Raw genomic sequence first — 24,915 nt, forward strand, 5'->3', positions numbered from 1 at the left:
TAAATCTTCACAAAATCCCTGCAAGGAACGCTTACTGTTGTTGCCTTTTTACAAAACGGGAAAGACCAGCAACAGGAGAGAGCAAAGTTGTCCCATTAGTTTGTTACCGATTCGAGATTGAATCTCACTACAGTCACCTAGTTTATCCTGGTCCCTTCTCCTATGCCTTCATTGTAAGAAAAAAGGGTGGAAATTGAGCAAAAGAAACAAGGGTGGCCAGTCTTTTTCCCTTTACCAGCACCTAGACCTCTCACTGCGTTAAGTAAAGGTAAAGGTACCCCTGCCCGTACGGGCCAGTCTTGACAGACTCTGGGGTTGTGCGCCCATCTCACTTAAGAGGCCAGGGGCCAGCGCTGTCCGGAGACACTTCCGGGTCACGTGGCCAGCGTGACAAAGCTGCATCTGGCGAGCCAGAGCCGCACATGGAAACGCCGTTTACCTTCCCGCTAGTAAGCGGTCCCTATTTATCTACTTGCACCCGGAGGTGCTTTCGAACTGCTAGGTTGGCAGGCGCTGGGACCGAGCAGCGGGAGCGCACCCCGCCGCAGGGATTCGAACCGCCGACCTTTCGATCGGTAAGCCCTAGGCACTGAGGCTTTAACCCACAGCGCCACCTGCGTCCCTTACTGCGTTAGGATGCTATTAATATATTTAAAACGTTTCCATGTGACCCTTTGGTTAAAAAATATAAAAAATATCCCAGGATAACAGCAATCTATCACACAGAAATGAGGAAGAGTTTCCTGGCAGGAAACTAAAGTGAAAAGAAAAACCTTCGTTTCCTAAATCTGCACGTGTCGGCCTGCTGTTAAAAGTTCAGGAACCTAGCAAGAAGGTGGCTGTTTTCTTAAGCCTTGTTATATTTGGAAATCAATACAATTTTGGGCGTGCAGGGAAGGGAGGTGGAAACTCTTCATTTCTCAGGTCAAACAAGGGAGAGTGTTTCTCTTCCTTTTACATTTCTCCTTTAAATAACAGCCAAACAACAGCCTTGAATACTGGGAACGTAAGAAAATAAAGAACTTCTGGGAAATGATATATAATGAGATGAAAAAGATGTTGAAATATACAATTTTTTAAAAAACCAGAAGCATTTTTACTTGGTATTATAGGTCAGGATATTAATAGGCAAGATGTAAAAAAAAAATTTATATGCAACAACTGCGGCAAGAGTATTGTTAGCCGAGAAATGGAAGCAAGAAGAAATTCCAACGAAATAAGAATGGCAGATGAAATTAATGGACTATGCAGAATTGGACAAAATGACAGGAAAGATTTGAAACCTGCGGGAGCAGAGATTTACAGAAGATTGGAAGAAGTATATGAACTATTTGAAGAGCAATTGTAACCAACAAATTACGTTAGTAGGACTACAAGAAGTTTTGGAGGGAGAAATATATGAAGTGCTGCAAAGCAGATAAAGAATAGAGACATTGGTTATGAGTTTTAATGTAACAGGGAAAATAAGAAATGTATACAAAGAGATTGGATTGGAAAGTTTTCAGACAGGAATGATGGAAGTAAAAATTTTTTGAATAAGATGTAAAAATATGTTCAATTACTGTTGAAAATGATATGTTAAAAAAACTAATAAAAATTTATATATAAAAAGCTTTTATTGAGGGTAAAAGAGGAGAGCGCAAAATATGGTCTGAAGCTCAACATCAAAAAAATGAAGCTCATGGCCACTGGTCCCATCACCTCCTGGCAAATAGAAGGGGAAGAAATGGAGGCAGTGAGAGATTTTATTTTCTTGGGCTCCATGATCACTGCAGATGGTGAAAGCAGCCATGAAATTAAAAGATGCCTGCTTCTTGGGAGAAAAGCAATGACAAACCTAGACAACATCTTTAAAAGTAGAGACATCACCTTGCCAACAAAGGTCTGTATAGTTAAAGCTATGGTTTTCCCAGTAGTGATGTATGGAAGTGAGAGCTGGACCATAAAGAAGGCTGATCGCCGAAGAATTGATGCTTTTGAATTATGGTGCTGGAGGAGACTCTTGAGAGTCCCATGGACTGCAAGAAGATCAAACCTCTCCATTCTGAAGGAAATCAGCCCTGAGTGCTCACTGGAAGGACAGATCATGAAGCTGAGGCTCCAATACTTTGGCCAGCTCATGAGAAGAGAAGACTCCCTGGAAAAGACCCTGGTGTTGGGAAAGATGGAGGGCACAAGAAGAAGGGGATGGCAGAGGACGAGATGGTTGGACAGTGTTCTCGAAGCTACCAGCATGAGTTTGACCAAACTGTGGGAGGCAGTGGAATACAGGAGTGCCTGGTGTGCTCTGGTCCAGGGGTTCACGAAGAGTCGGACACGACTAAACGACTAAACAACAACAACAACATATAAAAAGAAATTTTAAAAAACAGCCTTGAATACGACCCGCACACTTACCACGGTGCAGCAGAGCGGCCAAAACCACCAGAAGAGAGCCAAGGCCAGGAGCAGGAACAGGATCAGGAGCACAATGAAAACAATCGTCCCACGATGCTGCAAGCAAGCAAGGTATTCCAAGGTTACGGATTTTGCAACAGAACCGGGCATTGTTTATTTCGCATTGCAATTGACGCGGTTTGGATTTAATCACGGGTTTTAAACGTATGGTGTACGAGGTGATGATGGGAAGGTAAAGGTAAAGGTAAAGGTACCCCTGCCCGTACGGGCCAGTCTTGACAGACTCTGGGGTTGTGCGCCCATCTCACTCAAGAGGCCAGGGGCCAGCGCTGTCCAGAGACACTTCCGGGTCACGTGGCCAGCGTGACAAGCTGCATCTGGCGAGCCAGAGCCGCACACGGAAACACCGTTTACCTTCCCACCAGTAAGTGGTCCCTATTTATCTACTTGCACCCGGGGGTGCTTTCGAACTGCTAGGTTGGCAGGCGCTGGGACTGAGCAGCGGGAGCGCACCCCGCCGCGGGGATTCGAACCGCCAACCTTTCGATCGGCAAGCCCTAGGCGCTGAGGCTTTTACCCACAGCGCCACCCGCGTCCCTAATGATGGGAAGGACAGGAAGATAAATCACGGGCAGAATAAATGTCACACACAGGGAAAGCAATGACACAGTACGAGAGCTTCACTTGCACGCTTATAAGTTACTTAATGTGTCAACACGAACAGAAGTTATTAATATTGCAGCTGTTGCATAAGGGATTACTTTTATGACGGGCATGTAATTGAAATCAGTAAGATTTTGGAATGCAGAAACAAAGTAAATCATCAAACCATTAATTCTAGTATGCGGGGGGCCACCTAAATTATATACCGTATTTTTTGCTCTATAAGACTCACTTTTTCCCTCCTAAAAAGTAAGGGGAAATGTGCGTGCATCTTATGGAGTGAATGCAGGCTGCGCAGCTATCCCAGAAGCCAGAGGGATCGCTGCTTTGGCTGCGCAGCGATCCCTCTTGCTGTTCTGGCTTCTGGGATTCAGAATATTTTTTTTCTTGTTTTCCTCCTCCAAAAACTAGGTGCGTCTTATGGTCTGGTGTGTCTTATAGAGCGAAAAATACAGTAATTTGGTGTTTGAATGTTTTGTATTAGGAATTATATTATAATTTGGCATTGCTATAATGAGGCTATTATTGGATTGTTGTAATTGAAAACTAATTTTAAAAATATAAATAAATAAACAAATAAAGCATAGGTATTTTCTTCCCTCTCTTTTTTTAAAACAGCTACAACTGCAAACACCTTTGGGTTTCCACTGGGCTCTATCACCCAGCATGCAGTGATTCAGAGAAGGGTGAGGAGGAGGGCTGGGAACAAAAACTTCCTTTTTCCCACGGCTGCCCTGCTTGTTGAACTACTGGCATCCACACCACTGTTTATCAGTGCCACAAGGTGCCCTCAGTACTCAGGGCACTCGTTAAAACATCTGGAACACCCCCCCCTCCCCGCTGAGCCCAGGGTGCCCATTGCTTCTGGCTTTGACACCCGGAAAATGCTGCCAAGGAACTTTTATTGAGGGCTTTACTAAGGAAGCTCAGCCTTCTAAATTTCAACTAGTTCAAAGAAACAGCGCTGGGTGGGAAACATTGCAAATCCCACCATGCTTCCTTCGCTGCAACCAGTACAGTGGTACCTCGGGTTAAGAACTTAATTTGTTCTGGAGGTCCGTTCTTAACCTGAAACTGTTCTTAACCTGAAGCACCACTTTAGCTAATGGGGCCTCCTGCTGCTGCTGCGCCGCCGGAGCACGGTTTCTGTTCTCATCCTGAAGCAAAGTTCTTAACCCAAGGTACTATTTCTGGGTTAGCGGAGTCTGTAACCTGAAGCATATGTAACCTGAAGCGTATGTAACCCGAGGTACCACTGTATAGTTAAAGGTAAAGGACCCATGGATGGTTAAGTCCAATCAAAGGCGACTATGGGATTGTGGCGCTCATCTTGCTTTCAGGCCGAGGGAGCCGGCGTTTGTCCACAGACAGCTTTTCAGGTCATGTGGCCAGCAGGACTAAACCGCTACTGGCTCACAGAGGACCGTGACGAGTGCCAGAGCGCATGGAAATGCTGTTTACCTTTCCACCACAGCAGTAGCTATTTATCTACTTGCACTGGCGTGCTTTCAAACTGCTAGGTTGGCAGCAGGTGGGACCGAGCAACGGGAGCTCACCCTGTTGCGGGGATTCGAACCACCGACCTTCTGATCGGCAAGCCCAAGAGGCTCAGTGACCACAGCGCCGCCCGCATCCAGTATAACCAATAACAGTCCCCATCTCCTGAGAGTGAACCAGGAAGTGTGATGTGGAAACAGCAAGATAAGACTGGATAGAATTATGAACTTTGTTTGGACTGATTTGGACATTAACGCAGTGGCAAGAAGATGATCAGAATCCCCCTTCGGATCTTGAAATATGGGTTCCCTCAACAAAATTTAAAATTCGGCTTTGTAATTTGGAATTTATGTGATGTGATTTGATTTGATTGGCCGGTTAATAAAAGTTATTTTAAAAAAAAAAAGAGAGTGAACCAGGAAGCTTCTCCAAGGCTACAGCTCTTCCCCATTAATCTACCATTAAGAGCAAGTCCTTTACAATTAAGCATTGAATTTGCAAATCTTTATTCTTTTCATTTCATTAATTTTTTTTTATCTAACAAGCGTTTAATGACCCAGTTGTTGTTTTTTTAAATGAAAGTTTGTAACATGGACTTTTACCATGCTTACTGCTGCTATATTAGTCAGGGTTTGTTGTTTTTCAATTTAATCTCCGCTGCATCGTTTTTTGTAAGCTGCTTCGTGTGCCTTTGAAAGAAAAAAATGGGATGCGAATAAATGTGCTACTTGTGACATCTGCGAGTGTCGTTTGGCTGCGGTCAGGCCCTAAGGCAGCACATTAGATCAATTTCCTTGCTTTCTCCTTATGAAGAATAAAGCCACACAAGCTCATCTCTTTGAACGCCAGACACAGCTTCTCTAGTGCAAAGCAGTTTTCAGAAAGCAGTGTAAAATTAATGAATGTTAAAATGATGTTGGATTGAAATGAAACGGTTTTAGCAATAAGGTTAAAAAGAGTATGTAAAAAATGGATTGATGAGCTTCCGGGTCGGCGCCATCGCCGAATGGCGGACTCCCTCCGAGCTCCGGAGGGAGTCGGCTGGGTAGGGGTTGGGTCCTGCCGTGCCGGCGACGCGGGGACCCTCAAAAACCATGGGCGGAGATGCCCATGGACTGTGACTCGGCGGGCACCGTTTGCGCCCCCCCGACCCGCGAAGGAGCCTTTTTAAAGGCTGCGGAGCGGGTGACAGGGGGGTGTGTGGTGCTGTGAGTCCAATGCTTCCCCTGCCCAGCGAAGCCGCATGCCATTCGGCGGAGAGCAACGACTTCTTCTTTGAAAATTTCGGATTTGGACTAAAAGGAACAACCCGTGAGTAAATTGATTGGACTTAAAAGGGAAATTTGATCTTTGAATTTGGAGCGAGCGTGGGGAGTGCAAAAAGGAAGTCCGCCCCCCCTCCCCCCTGTCGTAGATGGCTCAACGCAAGGATTTGACAACTAAGATCGAGAGATGAACTTGTTTACCTGAGAAAAATTTTTAACTTCACGAAGGGAAATTACAATAATTGTGCTGGAGGAGAAGACTGATTTATGGGAACTAAATGCAACCCCCCCGGGAACCGGGAACGATCCGCTATGAGAGACTGGTGAAGAGACACAGAAACTTTGACAGCTGTCAAAGTAGCTGTCAAAGCAGGAAAATAAAAGAGAACTTTGTTACGATGGCTTTGCTGGTTAGATTTGTTACAATTTGGACATAAATTATTGGAAATAAAGGCAACAAGTTATTTGACTTTTGGGTCTGATTTTGAAAGAAATTAAGTTACCATATTCCCTCTAGAGGGAGGCTGGGACATTGCAACAGTAGCAGCAAGTGGAAAAATACTATGAATTTGAGCAGGATCTGTTATCTCTTGGGAAAGCTGCAAAAACGAAGCATTATTTTGTCTACAGAGGTTTCTATACTAAAGGAGACAATGGATTTATCTATTGAAGAAAGGAAGGGACTTGACGCAAGTTATGTTCCTGAATAACAAAAGCCTCTGTGGAGAACAAGAAGTTTCTGAATTAGAAGGTTTCTGCAGCAGAACAGGAAAAAGCAACCTGAGGAATAAGAGCTGGACCAAATTTGAAGCCGGAGTATTTGGAACATCCAGACTTTAAAAGGACCAAGAAATAGAATTTAAGTTAGACTCTTAAACATAGAGGTCTGGATGGAAGAACAATGACTTTTTCTGAGAGTTTTTTCGAGATTGGACTTTCTGAAATTAAAAGCTATCAAAAGACGGCAAAGTGGAGTTGAGATATAGACGTGGATACACCAGGCTGGCAGTAGACAATGGATGAACTTTGGGGATTGGAACCGGGGAATGGGGGGAGGGGGATTTGGAATCCAAAGGCTGTAAAATTATATATTATTTCTTTCTTTTCTTTTTTCATGTTTGTTGTTTGAAAATAGGGGAATTCGTGGAAGGGAAATGGGGTCGATCTTAGGGAATTATATAAAATATAAGGAGAAATGGTTCATTAAGATAAATAAGATAAATTAATTTGGAATAAATGGGTTATTTAAAATTACAAATAAGGTTTTAAAATTTGGGGTAAGAATCTGTGGAATCAATTTAAGGGAAATGGAATACAAGAGGGGGGGGGGGAAGTCCGGGAAAGATGCCACTGAAACCAAGTGTAAATCATATTTGTTTTTTCTTTCTTTCTTGCTATCTTTCCTTTTTATTCTGGAAAATTTTTAATAAATATTATTAAAAAATAAAAAATAAAAAATGGATTGATAATCAGATGAAAATATGAAGCTATAATATGTTAAGATGTAGAATTAAGGTAAAAACAAAGAGGGAAAGGATTTGCTGAACCAACCATGTGAACTGGAATACGAAAAAGGGAGGTGTGAGGAGGTCAGGAAACATGTAAACAAAATATAAGATATGAAAAGATTGGGGTTTTTTTCCATTTCTTTTTTCTTTCTCGCTAATTGTTTTTTATTTTTCACTTTTCAGTTATTTTGTGTTTTTTTGGTATTTTTGTATTTGTAACTTTTTCTTTTTTATTATGTAATTACTTTCTTTTCTCTGTTGGTAAAACCTCAACAAATATCTTTAAAAAAAATAAAAATAAAACCTCGTTTTAATTTTATGTGTGTTTTCAAATATAACGCTGGCAAGCGGCCAACCACAACCGTTCCTGGCAGAATCTGTCCTCGCCCAGAGTCATTCACGCCCAAGAGCGGACTACTATAAAGCACCATCTGAAAACTGTTCAGAAAATGAAATCAGTTTGCTGACAGGCCCTAGGCACCTTAATTCCACCAGGCCAATTTGGAGAGGCCCGTATTGGCTCCCTGTTAAGTTTCCAGGCTCAATTTGAAGCATTGGTATTAACCTTTAAAGTCTTGGGTACCTATAGAGCAGGCATAGGCAAACTCGGCCCTCCAGATGTTTTGGGACTACAACTCCCATCATCCCTGACCACTGGTCCTATTAGCTAGGGATGATGGGAGTTGTAGTCCCAAAACATCTGGAGGGCTGGGTTTGCCTATGCCTGCTCCATAGAGCCATCTTCTTATGTACATTCCTTCCTGCATGCTCATAGCCATTTCATGTTGCATTTGTACATATTATCAAACGTGACAATAAACAGCACCAGTGACTTCGAAAGAAAGGACTAGACCATGCTATAGAGTAAGAAAAGATCTTATCTTCTTAGTTTATTTCCAGAAAACCTAAGTAGTGGCATTTGATCGCATGGTTGTGGGGCAAGTGAACATAGCTATTATTTTGGCTCTCTGTAACAGCCGCAAAGGCAGCAATTCTGGGAGCATCACTCAACCCAATTGGCTTACTTTGAGCAGATATGTATGAGACTGCACTGCACAAGAACATTTCTACCGGAAAGGCAAGTCTCGCTTACACTGCTAGTATATACTGCTAAATAAATCTGCTCAGTCGCACAGCTAAAATTTTGTCTCTGCTGTACCTATTCCGCACGGTCTATCTGGCAATCTGGGTAGGCCAAAATCAGAAATGCCCATTGCAAAATACAAAAAAAATCTGTGTGGACAGATAAAAAGGTAAGGGACCCCTGACCATAAAGTCCAGTCACCCCTGACCATAAAGTCCAGTCAAGACCGACTCTGGGGTCGCGGCACTCATCTCGCTTTATTGGCCGAGGGAGCCGGCATACAGCTTCCAGGTCATGTGGCCAGTATGACTAAGCCACTTCTGGCGAACCAGAGCAGCGCACGGAAACGCCATTTACCTTCCCGCCGGAGCGGTACCTATTTATCTACTTGCACTTTGACGTCCTTTCGCACTGCTAGGTTGGCAGGAGCAGGGACCGAGCAACGGGAGCTCGCCCCGTCGCGGGAATTCGAACCGCCGACCTTCTGACCGGCAAGTTCTAGGCTCTGTGGTTTAACCCACAGTGCCACCCGCGTCCCGTGTGGACAGATAGTTAAAGTCAAACCCATACAAGTTTAGTTGTAGAGACTAAATGTTTGATTTCCCCCTCTGCTGTTTTTGTAAGTTGTGTGTGCCCACGTGTGACTAATGTTTTGTTCTTTCTGCCTTTGTTGCATGGGGTTTTTGCTTGGTACACTGCCTAGGATCACCTGCAGACAGTTATGCTGACGCCATAGTGAGAATATAGACCTACGCATTTTCTTCCATTTTCACAAGGAAGGGAACTGAACCCCTCCCACAGAATTGCAGAGGGCAGCGTAAGGAGCAAAATGCCCACAAACGCAAAGTGAAGGGGGGTGGGAAGAGAGAGGAGACAAATTCATTGTTCTATAAATGAAATATTTGTTTCTAACTTATAAAGTACGGTGGTGCCTCGTAAGACGAAATTAATCCGTTCTGTGAGGCTCTTTGTATAGCGGTTTTTTCGTCTTGCGAAGCAGGGCCATTGACAGCTTAGCGGCTTAGCGCTATTAGCGGTTTAGCGGCTTTTAGCGGATCAGCTGATAAGCGGCTTAGGGCTTAGGAAAAGGGGGGGGGGGAGGAAAAAACCCCGCAGGAACTTGCAAGACATTTTCGTCTTGCAAAGCAAGCCCATAGGGAAATTCGTTTTGCGAAGCGCCTCCAAAACGGAAAACCCTTTCGTCTAGCAGGTTTTCCGTCTTGAGAGGTGTTCGTCTTGCGGGGCACCACTGTACAAGCATTCAAACAACCACAGCCTGAACCTGGGTCAGCAGCAGTGTAGACAAAGCAGCAAGTGTCTTACCAAAACCCTTTTCAGCAAGAGGTCTTACAGTCACAGATCCCTTTCTTGGCTTTAAAATTAGCCCCCCACCCCATCCACTGCTTTAGATATGAATGGGTCAGGAATAAACAAGGTTGGCTGCCCCTGTCAAACCCAGTTCATGTTCCCTTGAGTATACCTGAAGGGGTGTCTCCATCCCCATCGTCCATCCCGGAGAATGAGGTCCAGCTCCGAGGGCCTTCTGGTGGTTCCCTCCCTGCAAGCAGTGAAGCTACAGGGAACCAGGCAGAGGGCCTTCTTGGTGGTGGCGCCCGCTCTGTGAAACGCCCTCCCATTAAGAACACCTGACTTTTAGAAGACATCTGAAAGCAGCCCTGTTTAGGGAAGTTTTTAATGTTTGATATCTTATTGTGTTTTTAATGTTCTGTTGGGAGCCGCCCAGTGTGGCTGGTGAGGCCCAGCCAGATGGGTGGGGTATAAGTAATATATTATTATTATTAAGAGCTGGATCGGTGGTCAAAAAGCAACACTTTTCCACCCAACCCCTTAGTCCTTGTTTCTGCATTTTAAGTCCTTCCTTCCCTCAGTTTCGTGGTTCATACTTACACAGCGGGTGCTGGTGATGCTGACAGAGCTGGAGATGAACGTCAGTCCGCTGTTCATGCTAACTTGCAGGTAAACCACCCTGGAGAGCCAACAGAGACGTTGATTAAAATGATGGTCTTTCCCTCTGTTTTAATGTATTTTTAATCTTTTGTTGGAAGCCACCCAGAGTGGCTTGGGAAACCCAGCCAGATGGGCGGGGTATAAATAATAAATTATAATTTTTACTATCTCTGTTCTCTGTTTATCGTAACAAACAAGGAAATCAATGATTCTCCCCACCCCCACGAGTTTCTAACCCCTTAGAACTGATATATTTCAGTTGGCGGTTCTCACATTTTAGCATTTCGGGGGGGGGGGTTTGGGGGGGAGAAAACACGACAAGTAAGAGGTGGTATGAGGAACAGGTAAAAGCACAATGTACTTACTGTCCGACATCTGCTATCACTGGAGCAGGGCAAAGTAAGTATGTGTCTTGAACAATTGTTGGCTTTTCATCTGAAGGGAAGAAACGAAAAATCACTTCTATGCTAGTACAAAGCAGCCATAAAAAACTTTAGATGGCAAGTTTATGAAGAGTGCCTGTTTCATTTTTTTAAAAAATTCGTTACAGCAGCAAATAGTTTTAGGTTTCCCTTTCTTCTTCTTTTTTTAACATTTCAGCTAGTGAGTTACAGGTTATATGTGTGTCTTCCCTTTCATTTCATTCAGAGTAGAACAAATTGAGATAGATAGATAGATGATAGATAGAAAGATAGATGGATAGATAGATAGATAATTATTTGTCTGTTCTGTTTTAGAGTGATCTGATTCCCTAACCGATGCTGCTTGAGTTGTTGTGCTAAGTATATGTTAAAGGTAAAGGTAAAGGGACCCCTGACCATTAGGTCCAGTCGTGACCGACTCTGGGGTTGCAGCGCTCATCTCGCTTTATTGGCCGAGGGAGCCAGCGTACAGCTTCCGGGTCATGTGGCCAGCATGACTAAGCCGCTTCTGGCAAACCAGAGCAGCGCATGGAAACGCCGTTTACCTTCCCGCTGGAGCGGTACCTATTTATCTACTTGCACTTTGACGTGCTTTCAAAGTGCTAGGTTGGCAGGAGCTCACCCTGTCGCGGGGATTCGAACCGCCAACCTTCTGATCAGCAAGTCCTAGGCTCTGTAGTCTAACCCACAGCGCCACCCTAAGTATACGTTAGGGAGGTTCAAACTTGCTTCTTTCGGATGAAGTTCATGAAATCCTTATCTAGGAAAATAATGCAAAGGCCCTTTTAGTGTGGCTATCTCGCTGCACTCCTTGACAGAGAATACAGACTGACATTATCACCTGCAGGACATGCAGAAATTTAACTAGTGTAGGTTTCCGCATCTTCCTGAAACTTTGCAACCCTGCCTGTGCTTTTCTGTTCTGGATTATCAAATTCGTAACTTCCATTCCAACGATGACAAATGGGTTGGCTGGACATCTCCTGCACGTACCAGCAAGACAAGCCCAGGTACGATGGGAATGATGCAGAAGTAGCCATGAGGGTGAAAATTCTTCCCCTGTTACCATTTCACACCACAACATGGTGAAAGGGTGGGAAGGCTTAACAGCATTATGCCACAACCTGCCAACTTACTAAGAGTAATGGTGTTATTGATCTTGAAACTGCAGAGAACTTGGTCAATGTTCCTTGCGTAATAAAAGCCATTGCCTTTGACCACCACTTGGTAGGATTCTGTAAAGAGAAAACGTTAACATGAGAGGAAAACTGGCGTGGCCCAATAACATACAGCAGGGCTTCATGGGGAACGGTCCTCAGTGTACCGACTGTGAAATGGGAACACTATTTTACGGAGAACCTCAGACGATAAAGGAAATCAAGAAGTGCGATGCCGAGGAGCTATGAAATCACTATTAACATTAAAATATTATTGGGGAAAGCGTTCAGTTCGGACCTATTTGAAGGCTGGAGAATTATGCTTTTGAGGCAAAGTCCTCTTCCCTGACTATTACTGTTACTTCCTGTAAAAGTGCTTTTTTTGACACTACAAAAATATTATGTTTTAATGACTGCATCCCCCACCCCCAATGTTATCGGTGTTTGTGAAAACGACCACTATGCATTTTCCACTTCCATTAACAGGTACAGAAACAAAAAAAGGGGGAAACTATTCATTTTCATTGCGGGTTAGACGAGCGGTGGAAACTGTTGGGTCTGCCAACCTGTGCCCCCTTTTGCCCCATTCTTAATGCCATACAGCGCGACTCAGTTCCGGGGAACCCAAGCCAGCTGAAAGGGCTAATTCTATTTAAATTGGGGGCCCTGACTCGGCACGCGTCCTTTTCTTCCTTCGTTACTGTCAGATTCCAAATTGCTGCTTTTGACAAGACAACGAAGGGGAAAAGGTCAACACAGAACCAAAGAGGCAGCGCTGGCAGCGAGAGGGTGGGTTGAAACTGGTGCGCACTGGCGGCGCTGTCTGTTTTGCTTCCGTGATGAGGAGCTGACGGCTTGCATCCACACCTGGGAGTTGACGCGGCCGGTTGGGTGCCAACATCCAGCGCAACCTTTCAATCAAGCCAGGGCACTTGTGAGTATAATCAGAGCAATGAACTCCAGACTGATGGGCCTCTTCGCAGGCTGCACGTCTCGGTCACTTCTAATCAAGGGAGATCCAAATTTGCAGAGTGGACTACGAGTCGGGGGGCTTACAGATTGGGAGGGTCACAAAACATTAAGCCTCAGAGAATTGTCAGAATCCAGACAGGCTAATCCATCTACAGCAGCTCAGTCAACATTCAGTTTTCTTGATCGCTAAAAACCAGCCTTGGGGGCTATCCATGATTCAACAGAGGCAGGTGGAAATATATGTGGAAAAATATGAATACAAACACAGAGAGACCCGTTCTTAAACGCAAAGGATGCTTTAGTTGAGATTCTAGCTGATGTATTACAGTATTTTAATATTTTTTTGGAAGCAGCCCAGAGTGGCTGGGGAAGCCCAGCCAGATGGGCGGGGTATAAATAATAAATTATTATTATTATTATTATTATTGTTGTTGTTGTTGTTGTTGTTGTTGTTTTTGTATTGCAGGGGGTTGTGCTAGAACAGGGGCCAGCAAACTTTTTCAGCAGGGGGGCCGGTCCACTGTCCCTCAGTCATTTTTACTGATCATAGTTTAGTCATTATTTATAAAATAATAATAATAATACTAATAATAATAGTAGTAGTAGTAGTAGTAATAATAATAATAATAATAATAATAATTTATACCCCACCCACCTGGCTGGGTTTTCCCAACCACTCTGGGCGGCTCCAACAGAATATTAAAAGCACAATAAAACATCAAACATTAAAAACTTCCCTAAACAGGGCTGCCTTCAGATGTCTTCTAAAAGTCAGATAGTTGTTTATTTCCTTGACATCTGACGGGAGGGCATTCCACAGGGAGTGAATTTCTGTTCAATTATTGTTTTGTTTTGATAGTTAATTTTGTGGTGTACTATTATATTCCAATAGATTACTTAATATTACTTTATTTGATACAAGTCATTCCATTTCAGAGTTATGTTTTATTATGACTTTCTGTGAGATTATTATAAAGGCGTGTGTTCTTTGTTGTATATTTTGTTGCTGTAAGCTGCCTTGCAGCATACAAATTAAAAGTGAAACGAAATGAAATGATTTGCCTCGCTTTCTCAAGTCAACTGGAACCATTGTCTTCTGAAGAGCCCATTCCAGGACACACTTGACCTCTCTTCTGATCTCGCACATTGTGATCTGGAATGCATATGGCGTCCTGCAGTGTATGGTTGTTCCTTCACGAGCGTAGGAGCCATTTGCATCTTATGGAATTTGATCATCAAATCCTTCGTTCAATAGGGAACTACAACACATTGTAGGCTATGGTTTGCCAAACAAACAGAGGAGAAGAAGAAGAAAGCATATTCCTAAAATGTGGATGCACCATGTTCAATAAATCACTTGCAAAAAACTAGTTGGTTAAGCAAGAATATTCTTGCATTGTTGGGGCTAGATGGTGCTTGAGGTCCAACTCTACGGTTCTGTGATATTGTGTGGAAAATCAAAGCCAGGACTTTATTTAACAGAGCCCAGCATTTCACATCACCATCTAGAAAGATCACCAGAATCCATAATGGACGAGGTAGCATTACTCACCTCCTGCACAGATGCTTGATGGTTCAGCGGCCAGGATCTCAATGCACGATTTCTTCAGAATCTGTAGGATTGAAAGAACGACGTTTGCAGCCAAGGGTAGCCTGACACTGATTGACAAATTGAGAAAAGGGTGAATTTATTGGATAAGCTACTTACTGAATCAATGGTGCCTCTGAGAGCGTAAAAACCTCCAGTCACAGGGAAAACGTGATCAATGCTATCCGCAATAGTCGATAGCTGCAAAGACAGGACACTCATAAATGTGTGGTGGGGAAAATAATATCTATTAAATTAAAAACAGAGCCTGCTTTCTGCTTATGCCCCTTTTCCGTTGGGAAGTTCTGAAGAACGTGTGACCCAGGAGAGACTTAAATTATCCAGTGATATCCACACAGAGACATGGTAGAATTATGTGCCCAGAGTAGAGGCTGACTGGAAGAATTTAGGGCCACTTATTAAAATACATGCAGATTTCTTTGTCATAAAAGGCTTCACATTTATAGAGATATATTTGAAAGTTTGTAGTATTTCACATATATCAGTAATCTGCCTAACAGCGTTGCCAGTTCTATTTCCCAATATTGCAGGGGTGCGAGGCAACCAAGATTAAGAAAATAATGACCTACCCAAAGGCCAATCAATGAGCTGATGCGAAATCGGAACTTGCAACCCACAGAGCTTAACTATTGCCATACACCAACATTTTGGAAAGGACACAGGTGTAGTATTTATTATTTAGTTCTTACTTACATTAATACTCAGCTTCTTGGCCAGAGGAGACCCTCAAAGCAGCATACATTAAAATAAGATGTACGTAAAGCACAAAGCATAGTAATAAAACAAGAGAAAAGAAAGCAGCGTGATGAACCACAATCAATCAACCGCAGCAATAAAGATCATAAAAACCTTCTTTAAAAGGGAGTGCCGGGGGGGCACACAATTTTTGAGGCGGCATGATCCAGGTGACCCCAATAGCCCAGTGCTCCTCTCTGCCCCCCAAGGGCCATGTCAGCCAGCCGGACTCCCCCCTATGTGGGTGGGCAGGCAGCTAAGTGCGGCCCCAATTTGCTCTGGTGGGGTTGCTCTGGCAGCATGGAAGCACATACACACACATGCCCCGGGCAGCAGCAAGCAATGCTACGCTGCTTGTGAGTAGGACGCCCAAGGTCCACCATCACTGCAAAAAAAATTTGTGGTGAAACCAAGGGGTGTTTTGTTCTTTTTAACCGCAAAAAAGTATGGACATTATTTTTTGTAAGGTGTTCAATGGAATCACTGCCATTGTATGAGATGACCATGCAAGCAAAGAAGATGTCCCCTCCATTTTGGGCATAGGTAGTTGTGTTTGTCACATGCAAGCAGGCAGCATGGTGATTTGCCTGCCCAAAGGCTGTCTGCGTCAGGTGTTGTCTGTATAACCTGGTAAATAGGTACCACTGCAGGTGGTACCGATCAGATCAGAAGGGGGATGTTTTGAATCCCCGCAACGGGGTGAGCTCCCATTGCTCTGTCCCAGCTCCAGCCAACCAAGCAGTTCAAAAGCATACCAGTGCAAGTAGATAAATAGGTACCACTGCAGTGGGAAGGGAAATGGCTTTTCCATGCGCTCTGGTTTCCGTCACAGTGTCCCGTTGCGCCAGAAGCGGTTTAGTCATGCTGGCCACATGACCCGGAAAGCTGTCTGTGGACAAACGCCAGCTCACTTGGCCTGAAAGCAAGATGAGTGCCGCAACCCCATAGTGGCTTTTGACTGGACTTAACCGCCCAGGAGGCCTTTACCTTTACCTTGTAGGTACTGCCTTTCATATCTAAGAACCAGAATTTGGCTTCCAAGGCCCCAGAATTTCATTTCCCCACATCACTGGTGCCAACATGACCACTGACTGCTCCCCAACGCTATTTATCTACTTGCACTGTGTGCTTTCGAACTGCTAGGTTGGCAGGTGCTGGGACAGAGCAATGGGAGCTCACTCCGTCACGGGGATTCGAACCGCCAAGCTTCTGATCTGCAAGCCCAAGACAGTGGTTTAGACCACAGCGCCACCCACTCCGCTGCTTCCCTTCTGTGTAGCTTTGTCTGAGATACACAGAGCCAGCTGGCCATTCTCCATCGTGTGGATGAGACCATGGTGCTGGGAGGATGGTTTTTGATTAATTGTGGACCTGGGGCCATTGTGGAGAAGCTAGGCCTGTACGTTGGAACAGGCTTCGCTTGAACCACAGCTGAACCAGAACGGCTGGCATCTAAAAGGTGGCAGAACAGCTTGTCCATGGATGCTTTGGGAACCAAGGTGTGTCCAAGTTCAGGAGGAATCTCCCCTAAGAAATGAGGGTGAGCATTTTGGACTCACAGCTGTCCATGGAGGCGCAGGTTAATTCTGTGTCCAGGGCAGTTGTCTACCAGCTCCATCTGGTACGCAGGATGAGACCCTACCTGCCCGCGGACTGTCTCGCCAGAGGAGAGCATGCTCTAGTTATCTCCCGCTTGGACTACTGCAACGTGCTCTACGTGGGGCTACCTTTGAAGGTGACCCAGAAACTGCAATTAATCCAGAATGCGGCAGCTAGACTGGTGACTGGGAGTGGCTGCTGGGACCACATAACACCGGTCCTGAGAGATCTGCATTGGCTCCCAGTACATTTCTGAGCACAATTCAAAGTGTTGGTGCTGACCTTTAAAGCCCTAAATGGCCTCGGTCCAGTATACCTGAAGGAGCGTCTCCATCCCCATCGTTCAGCCCGGACACTGAGATCCAGCGCCGAGGGCCTTCTCGCAGTTCGCTCATTGCGAGAAGTGAGGATACAGGGAACCAGACAGAGGGCCTTCTCGGTAGTGGCGCCCACCCTGTGGAACGCCCTCCCATCAGATGTCAAGGAAAAAAGCAGCTATCTTCTCTTTAAAAGACATCTGAAGGCAGCCCTGTTCAGGGAAGTTTTTAATATTTAATGCTGTACTGTTTTGAACACTTGATTGGGAGCTGCCCAGAGTGGCTGGGGAAACTCAGCCAGATGGGCGGGGTATAAATAATAAATTGTTGTTGTTGTTGTTGTTGTTGTTGTTGTTGTTGTTGTCTGGATGCGAATGGGGTAGAACTGGAAATTGCAAGAAGAAATGATAGCCATTTAAAGAGGCCAAAGTGCACAGAGGAAAATGTGTATGACAGGCATTTGAAGAAGGACACTGTGTATGATGTTCATATGCTAATATTAGTAAAGGGGGGATTAGGGTGCTTGACCTTAAAGGGGAACAAAGACAAAGGTGTGTGTTACTTATTTAGACAAAGTATTTGTCTTTGTTTGCAGGTACGGGAGTGCCTTACAGGAACCATCCATTGTCCTTTAATGCAATGGAAGAATCAAACTCCGTTTGTGGAAGAACGTTATTATTATTTTTTAAATTACCTGAGTTTCATTAAAGTCTTTCACACCAACACAATAGACAATTGCTCCGAGGCTTCTCGCTCTGTCAGCCTAAAATGAGAGGTAGCATTAAAAAACTCTATTTAACTCCCAAGGGGCACACTTGTACATTTCCACATTGTTGTTGTTCCAAAAATTAGCAAGGAGAGACAAGAAGAGCTTCTTAAACGAGCAATGCAAAGAAATGGAGGAAAACAACAGAATGGGAAGAACCAGAGATCTGTTCAAGAAAACTGGAGATATGAAACGAACATTTCCTACATTTCCACATAGTCTGACGAAATTCAGGCTCAACTTACTTCTTTCTCTGCGTAATAAAACTGGGCCTCTTGCAGCTCCCCGTCTGTGAGAGCTATGATCACGCTAGCTGTTTGGAGTCCTGAAATACGGCCGCATAAAATATATATTAGATTCTTCAATTAAAAAAGAAAACAGGGCTTCAGCTTAAGGGAAAAGCTAGTAATTTACTTGGGCATCAACCAGCAGAAAAACAGGATTGAGGTTGAATGACATGCACAGAAGCAAGACATACAGTAGCCACTCTCATTGAAGCGCCTGGGGATTCTACAAACTGAGCTATTAGCAACAGGTAGGTAGCTCAACGAAGAATCTCAAGAAAACCGCTTTCGTGAAATTTGTTACATACATCAATCTGAAAGCGCCGCTAAGCAGTCATTTAAAATATTGTTTTATTACTGGGTGCATTCCTAATACAATTCATCGTATTTTCAAATGTCTCTCTCAGTCTAGCTTGAAATTAAAGACACTGATCACTGTTGACAGGTATTCTTAATGTCAAATATTATTTTCTTCCTCATGTCACAGAGACACAAGATCTTCAAGGTGACCTTGGGAAGGGAGAGAAAGATCGGGCGCATTCGTCTTGCTTTTTGGGAGAAACGCAGGCAAGAGAGGGAATTATCGTTTGGCATCCAGGTCTTCCCTTTGTTTCATATGAAATAGTCTAGTTCCTAGAAAATGTGGCTAAACGGAAAGCAAAAGCCATTTAAGTTTTGATGTTAAAAAGATCAAGCTTGCATGGCACAAATGTTTTAAAAAACCCATTTGGATGTAATAAGAAAAAATGGCAATTGTCGGTCGCTCTAACATTTTTGCAGGCTGTGAAATGATACCTTCAGATTATCATGTAAGAACAGCAATGACCTAAGACAGTTAACGACTTCAAGAAAACATTCTGGACAGCAATTGTAAAAAAACCCCAAATCAAAACAGATCAAAACAGATCAATTAGGGAAGCTTTTAATATTTGATGAATTATTGCATTTTAATATTTTGCTGGAAGCCGCCCAGAGTGGCTGGGGAAACCCAGCTAGATGGGCAGAGTGTTAATAATAATAACTATTCTTCTTCTTCTTCTTCTTCTTCTTCTTCTTCTTCTTCTTCTTCTTCTTCTTCTTCTTCTTCTTCATGATGGTAGGCCTGGCCTGATCTAATGGCAACTCCTATTAGGTCTCCACCCTCGCATATCCCTCCCTGGGATGCTTACAGTAGAAAGTGATAGTGCTCCTAACAAAAACATCTCCTACCTCCATAATTTTCATAGATCTGTTCATTTGCCTGCAACAGAGGACACACATTTATTTATTAAATACATTGCATACCACTCACATAACTAAGGGCCTTCTTGGTAGTGGCACCCGCCCTGTGGAACACCCTCCCATCCGATGTCAAATAAATAAACAAGTATCTGACCTTTTAGAAGACACCTGAAGGCAGCCCTGTTTAGGGAAGCTTTCAATATTTGATGAATTATTGTATTTTAATATTTTTCTGGAAGCTGCCCAGAGTGGCTGGGGAAACCCAGCCAGATGGGCGGGGTATAAATAATTATGATGATGATGATAATGATGATGATGATGTATTATTTGGGTCTTTTGCATACCACTAAAAGTGCATCACAACAACGGTTAAAAAACCCCCACTAAAACCATTTACAAATAACCAATATAGCTAAAACCAACACAAACAATGCAACCAAAGAACAACTTAAAACCGACATAAAGTCAGCAAGGGGAATAGCAAGTGCCTTGGCAGAAGAAGAAGATTCTTCACTTGACAAGAGGCCACAGCATTCCATATATTGGGTGCCACCCCTACAAAGGCCCTGCTCGCCACCCACGCCACCTCACTAAGCTAAAAATGGCCTCTTATTAAGGTCTCAACACCCAGGCAGGTATACTGCATCGCATTTGAAGGTGATCCCTCAAATAGCCCAACCTCAAGCCTTTGGGGGCTTTAAAGGTAAAAAAACACACCAAAAACCCGGCATTTTGAAATGGGTCCCAAAATGAATTGGAAGCGCTTGGTATGTGTAAATCACAGCACTGAGGAACTATAGCGTTTACCCTTTTAAAGCCTTCATGCATGAACGTGTCTCCTCCAGGCACTTGTCTCTGGAGAACTGCGAGGCCTCGCTGGATAACTTCCCTAGGGAAAAAGGCAGAGCTTTTCAACGTTTTTGCTTCGCCACCGCGAAACGTTGCAATAAGACAGCAGACCCTCAGCAAGCGACACAACTGGAAAGTGACCGGAAAGCGTGCGTTGTGCATCACGTAAGCTCGCTCGGAATTGCATCCCCCGGGACACTTGCGTGCGTGTAAATAAAAATAAGGTCATATGGTCCTGTTCACTGCGACATAGCCTACTGAACTGGAATACTTCTCTGAATTAACATATTGATAGATCTCTAGATCTCTCTCTCTAATTGAAATTATGCACAGACTCAACAAAATGGAAGCCGTACATTAGACAGCCCTTGTGTTTCGACCCACAACCATCAACCAAACAAGGTGGATTTGATTTAAATCAAATTGATTTAAATCACAATTTAAATCACTCGTCAGGAAGACTTAATTTAAATCACTCGTCAGGAAGACTTGATTTAAATCATTATTATTATTTTCACAGAAAGACTCATTCTGGTATCATCTAAAATATTTACAAACAGATGAAGGTTTCATTTTTGGAATGATAAATTTTCAGAGTGGTTTTTACAGTTATATCAAAAAATAGTTATATTAGAAATACATAGACAGATAATTATGAAATTATTGTGAGGTTTCATAAGTTAGCTGTTTATATTCAGACAACCTTTCTGCTGTACTTTATTGGAAGGAGAAAAATAATCATTTATTTTAATAATCATTTCCTTAATAACAATTTAAACAATTGAATTTAACTAAAACAATAACATTATAGCATATGTATCCATGTTTGTTAACTGATGTGGTTAAACAATTTTTTAAAAAACCCAACTTAGACTGAGTTTTAGAACACATGAAAAACTTTAATGTAACTTAAATAGAAAGATTTTTCCTCCAAAAGCATTTCATTTTAAAAATCTGATTAAAATTTTAAAAAATCTGATTAAAATTTTAAAAAAATCTGATTTAAATAAAAAAACCCACAATTTAAAAAATCTGATTTTTAAAATTATTATTTTAAAAAATCACTTATTTTTATCCACCCTGCAACCAACACATCCCACCCAGCTGACAACCACTTAACAAAACTCTACCAGCAACCTCAACGGCTTCCGCTGGTTTCATGAAATCGGGGTTGTTGCTTTCAAGCGAGCTTTACTAACCATCAAGCGAGAACACAACGGAAGCAACAAGGATGGCAAGAGGCCTGGAAAGCTATGAGCAGTGATGGCCAAACTTGGCCCTCCAGCTGTTTTTGGACTACAACTCCCATCATTCCTAGCTAACAAGACCAGTGGTCAGGGATGATGGGAATTGTAGCCCCAAAACAGATGGAGGGCCAAGTTTGGCCATCACTGCCTATGAGGAAAGGTCAAAGAGATTGGGCTGTCTGGCTTGGAAGAGAGATTATCCACATGCAATATAATAGACACCTTCAAATATCTGAAGATGCCCATCACTGAGATGTCCTCTAAGATATGCTTACAACTCTACAATTCAATGGCCTCAATATCAAGCGGGCTGAAGGGGCATCTCCAACTTTTTGTTACCCAAAGGGTCTTTCCACTGGCATCCTGGATCTATTGCATGGTAACTGTTTGGAGCCGCCTAAATGGGCAGGGTACGAATATTACCATTATTATTATTATTATTATTATTATTATTATTATTATTATTATTATTATTATTTTCTCAGGAAAAACTAATTGCCTGCCTCTCTCAAGTTTCCAGCGTTCTGTGATTGTGAACAAAGCTCCACAACAATCAGAACTAGAAAAAGTATCGCCAAATGGCAAAATACGTTTCAGTGCATACGAACTGAGCTTGTTTTTACTGTTTCCCCAGTTGTAACTGGGCAAAAACTGTACAAACCAGTAACTACCAACGCTCTCTCCAAAACTAGCCCCTCTTTCATCCCAGGAAATTACCAACCAATTCACAGGAACACCTCTGCTCCCCTCCTCTCCCCTTCTTTATTTAATTAAAAATATAGACACTTGCCTGTCTTCAGTCAACTTCATAATCGTGGTCCCTCGCGAGGAAAACACAATGAAAGACATTCGAAGCATCGGACTGTGAGTCAAAGGCAGGGCAAAGAACCGTGAATAAGTGAATATGAATGAAGGAGATAAGAAATACTGAAATCAACTGCACTCAAATCTCCCGGTGTTTATACTCACCTTATGAACTTCTCAGCCAGACTTTCAACAAAGGAATAAATTTCAATCCAGTGGTGTTTGACGCTTCCAGACCTGAAAGTGAATTATACTCAGATCAGCAATGGCCAACTTTTACTCAACTCTCTTATAGCTTTTGGCAGAAACTCAGTAAAAGGAGGATGGATGGCGGCTAACGGATTGAGGTTGAATCCTGGCAGGACAGAAGTGCTATCTTTGGAGGGGGGTGTGTGCAGGGGGCGGGTGAGTGTGGGGGACTCCCTGGTCCTGAATGGGGTAACTGTGCCCCTGAAGGACCAGGTGCACAGCCTGGGAGTCATTCTGGACTCACAGCTGTCCATGGAGGTGCAGGTCAATTCTGTGGCCAGGGCAGCTGTGTACCAGCTCCATCTGGTATGCAGGATGAGACCCTACCTGCCTATGGACTGTCTTGCCAGAGTGGTGCATGCTCTAGTTATCTCCCGCCTAGACTACTGCAATGCGCTCTATGTGGGGCTACCTTTGAAGGTGACCCAGAAACTACAACTAATCCAGAATGCTGCAGCTAGACTGGTGACTGGGAGTGGCTGCCGAGACCATATAACACCGGTCTTGAAAGACCTACATTGGCTCCCAGGACGTTTCCGAGCACAATTCAAAGTGTTGGTGCTGACCTTTAGAGCCCTAAATGGCCTCGGTCCTGTATACCTGAAGGAGCATCTCCACCCCCATTGTTCAGCCCGGACACTGAAGTCCAGCTCTGAGGGCCTTCTGGCGGTTCCCTCATTGCGAGAAGTGAGGTTACAGGGAACCAGACAGAGGGCCGTCTTGGTGGTGGCGCCCACCCTGTGGAACGCCCTCCCACCAGATGTCAAGGAAATAAACTACCTGACTTTTAGAAGACACCTGAAGGCAGCCCTATATCGGGAATTTTTTAATGTCTGATGTTCTACCATTTTTTATGTGTGTTGTAAGCTGCCCAGAGTGGCTGGGGAAACCCAGCCAGATGGGTGGGGTATAAATATTGTTGTTGTTGTTGTTGTTGTTGTTGTTGTTGTTGTTGTTGTTGTTATCATCATCATCCTCATCATTAAAAAACCAACAACCTTCCTCTGCACGTTTGTTTTCGGTTACTGCTACCTGAACAAAATAATTACTGTAATACCTTAAAGCAGAGCTTCTCAACCTTTTTGGGTCCACAGCTCCGTTGACCATCTACCTTCTTTCTGGGGCACCCCTGTGGGGCTCAGGAGCCCAGTTATGTCACCCCTTGCCTGCAAAATGACAGCCTCTCACCCCTTTTCAAATACCCTCCCTTGGGGAGTGTTTCCTCAGCCTCTTCTCCTCTCCCTTCCCCTCTCCTTGGGGGTCCTCTGGGCAGCAGCTGCCGCCATCCCTGGTCTCTCACACTGCCCCACAGGGGCCGGGGAAGAGGATGCCCCCAGCCTTAGTGGCCCAACAGAGACTGGCCCAAATCTGAGGCCACCATCTTACTCTCCTTGGGAGGCAGCAGCGGGCACCCCTGGGCCTGCATGGCCCCCCACAAGGTCTGAGAGACAGTGGACCGGCCCCCTGCTGAAAAGGGGGCATCAGAGGAGGGAGAGAAGGAAAGAGGGACAGAGGCCAGTATTGCCTGTGGCACCTCTGACCAGCGGCGTAGCGTGGGTTGTCAGCACCCGGGGCAAGGCAAGTAATTTGCGCCCCTAACCCCTAACCTGCCGCCGCTGCCAGCTTCTTCTTGCTGCTGCCTGGGCTGGTCGGGTGTAGTTCTCTCCCGCGCTCAGCGCTGCACTGGGCGGCCGCTGCACTGTCCCTCCCCCAGATAGTCCCTCCCTTGCTCTCTCTCCGCTCCGCACCCCAACGCACGCCTGGCACCTTCCCCCTCCACAGTGGGCGGCGACCCGGCAGCTCGGATCGGATTCGCACAGCCAGCACTGCAGTGAGAGAGAGTGAGTGAGCCAGGTAGGGGCAGAGAGCTGCGAGTGCGAGCGCGCCCCCCCCAAAATGTTGCACCCGGTGCGGCTGGCCCCCCCTGCACCCCCCACGCTACGCCACTGCCTCTGACCATCATTCAAGGCACCGCAGAGTGCCAGGGCACGCTGGTTGAAAACCACTGCCTTAAAGGATAAAAAAAGAAGATCAGGATAGAAGAGCTTTTTAAGCTGAGGGGCTTACCAACGCTGGATTTTTGACCCTTAATCAAGGGGGAAAGGTTTCCCAAGACAGAAATGAATTCAGGGTCTACATTGAGGAGGTCAGATGCAACAAGGGTGTCCACCTGGAAATTCCTCCCCTGTCGCTCCTGGAGATAGCAGCAAAATTATCAACGTGTGGGGTTTTTTTTGGGGGGGGGGGGTGCTCCATAGCGAAGACATAAGACAGAGAAGGCAAAGGGGAGTTCTTTTTGTTA

At 44.3% G+C, this 24,915-nt stretch overlaps 1 protein-coding gene across 1 annotated transcript in view; it reads right to left on the reverse strand.

The window, feature by feature from the left end:
* The window catches only part of ANTXRL (ANTXR like), a 59,526-nt gene that overhangs the window by 28,373 nt on the left and 6,238 nt on the right, over positions 1–24,915 (reverse strand). The window contains exons 2-13 of the mRNA XM_079975234.1: positions 22,530–22,601; positions 22,351–22,422; positions 20,272–20,353; positions 19,453–19,483; positions 18,205–18,284; positions 17,888–17,956; positions 14,642–14,722; positions 14,486–14,546; positions 11,941–12,039; positions 10,748–10,817; positions 10,323–10,401; positions 2,398–2,493 (exon numbers count right to left, since the gene is read on the reverse strand). Coding sequence (XP_079831360.1) covers positions 2,398–2,493; positions 10,323–10,401; positions 10,748–10,817; positions 11,941–12,039; positions 14,486–14,546; positions 14,642–14,722; positions 17,888–17,956; positions 18,205–18,284; positions 19,453–19,483; positions 20,272–20,353; positions 22,351–22,422; positions 22,530–22,601 — 892 coding nt within the window. The remainder of the gene's footprint in view (positions 1–2,397; positions 2,494–10,322; positions 10,402–10,747; positions 10,818–11,940; positions 12,040–14,485; positions 14,547–14,641; positions 14,723–17,887; positions 17,957–18,204; positions 18,285–19,452; positions 19,484–20,271; positions 20,354–22,350; positions 22,423–22,529; positions 22,602–24,915) is intronic.

Source organism: Podarcis cretensis (genome assembly GCF_951804945.1).
Source record: "Podarcis cretensis genome assembly, chromosome: 5".
Lineage (NCBI taxonomy): Eukaryota > Metazoa > Chordata > Lepidosauria > Squamata > Lacertidae > Podarcis > Podarcis cretensis.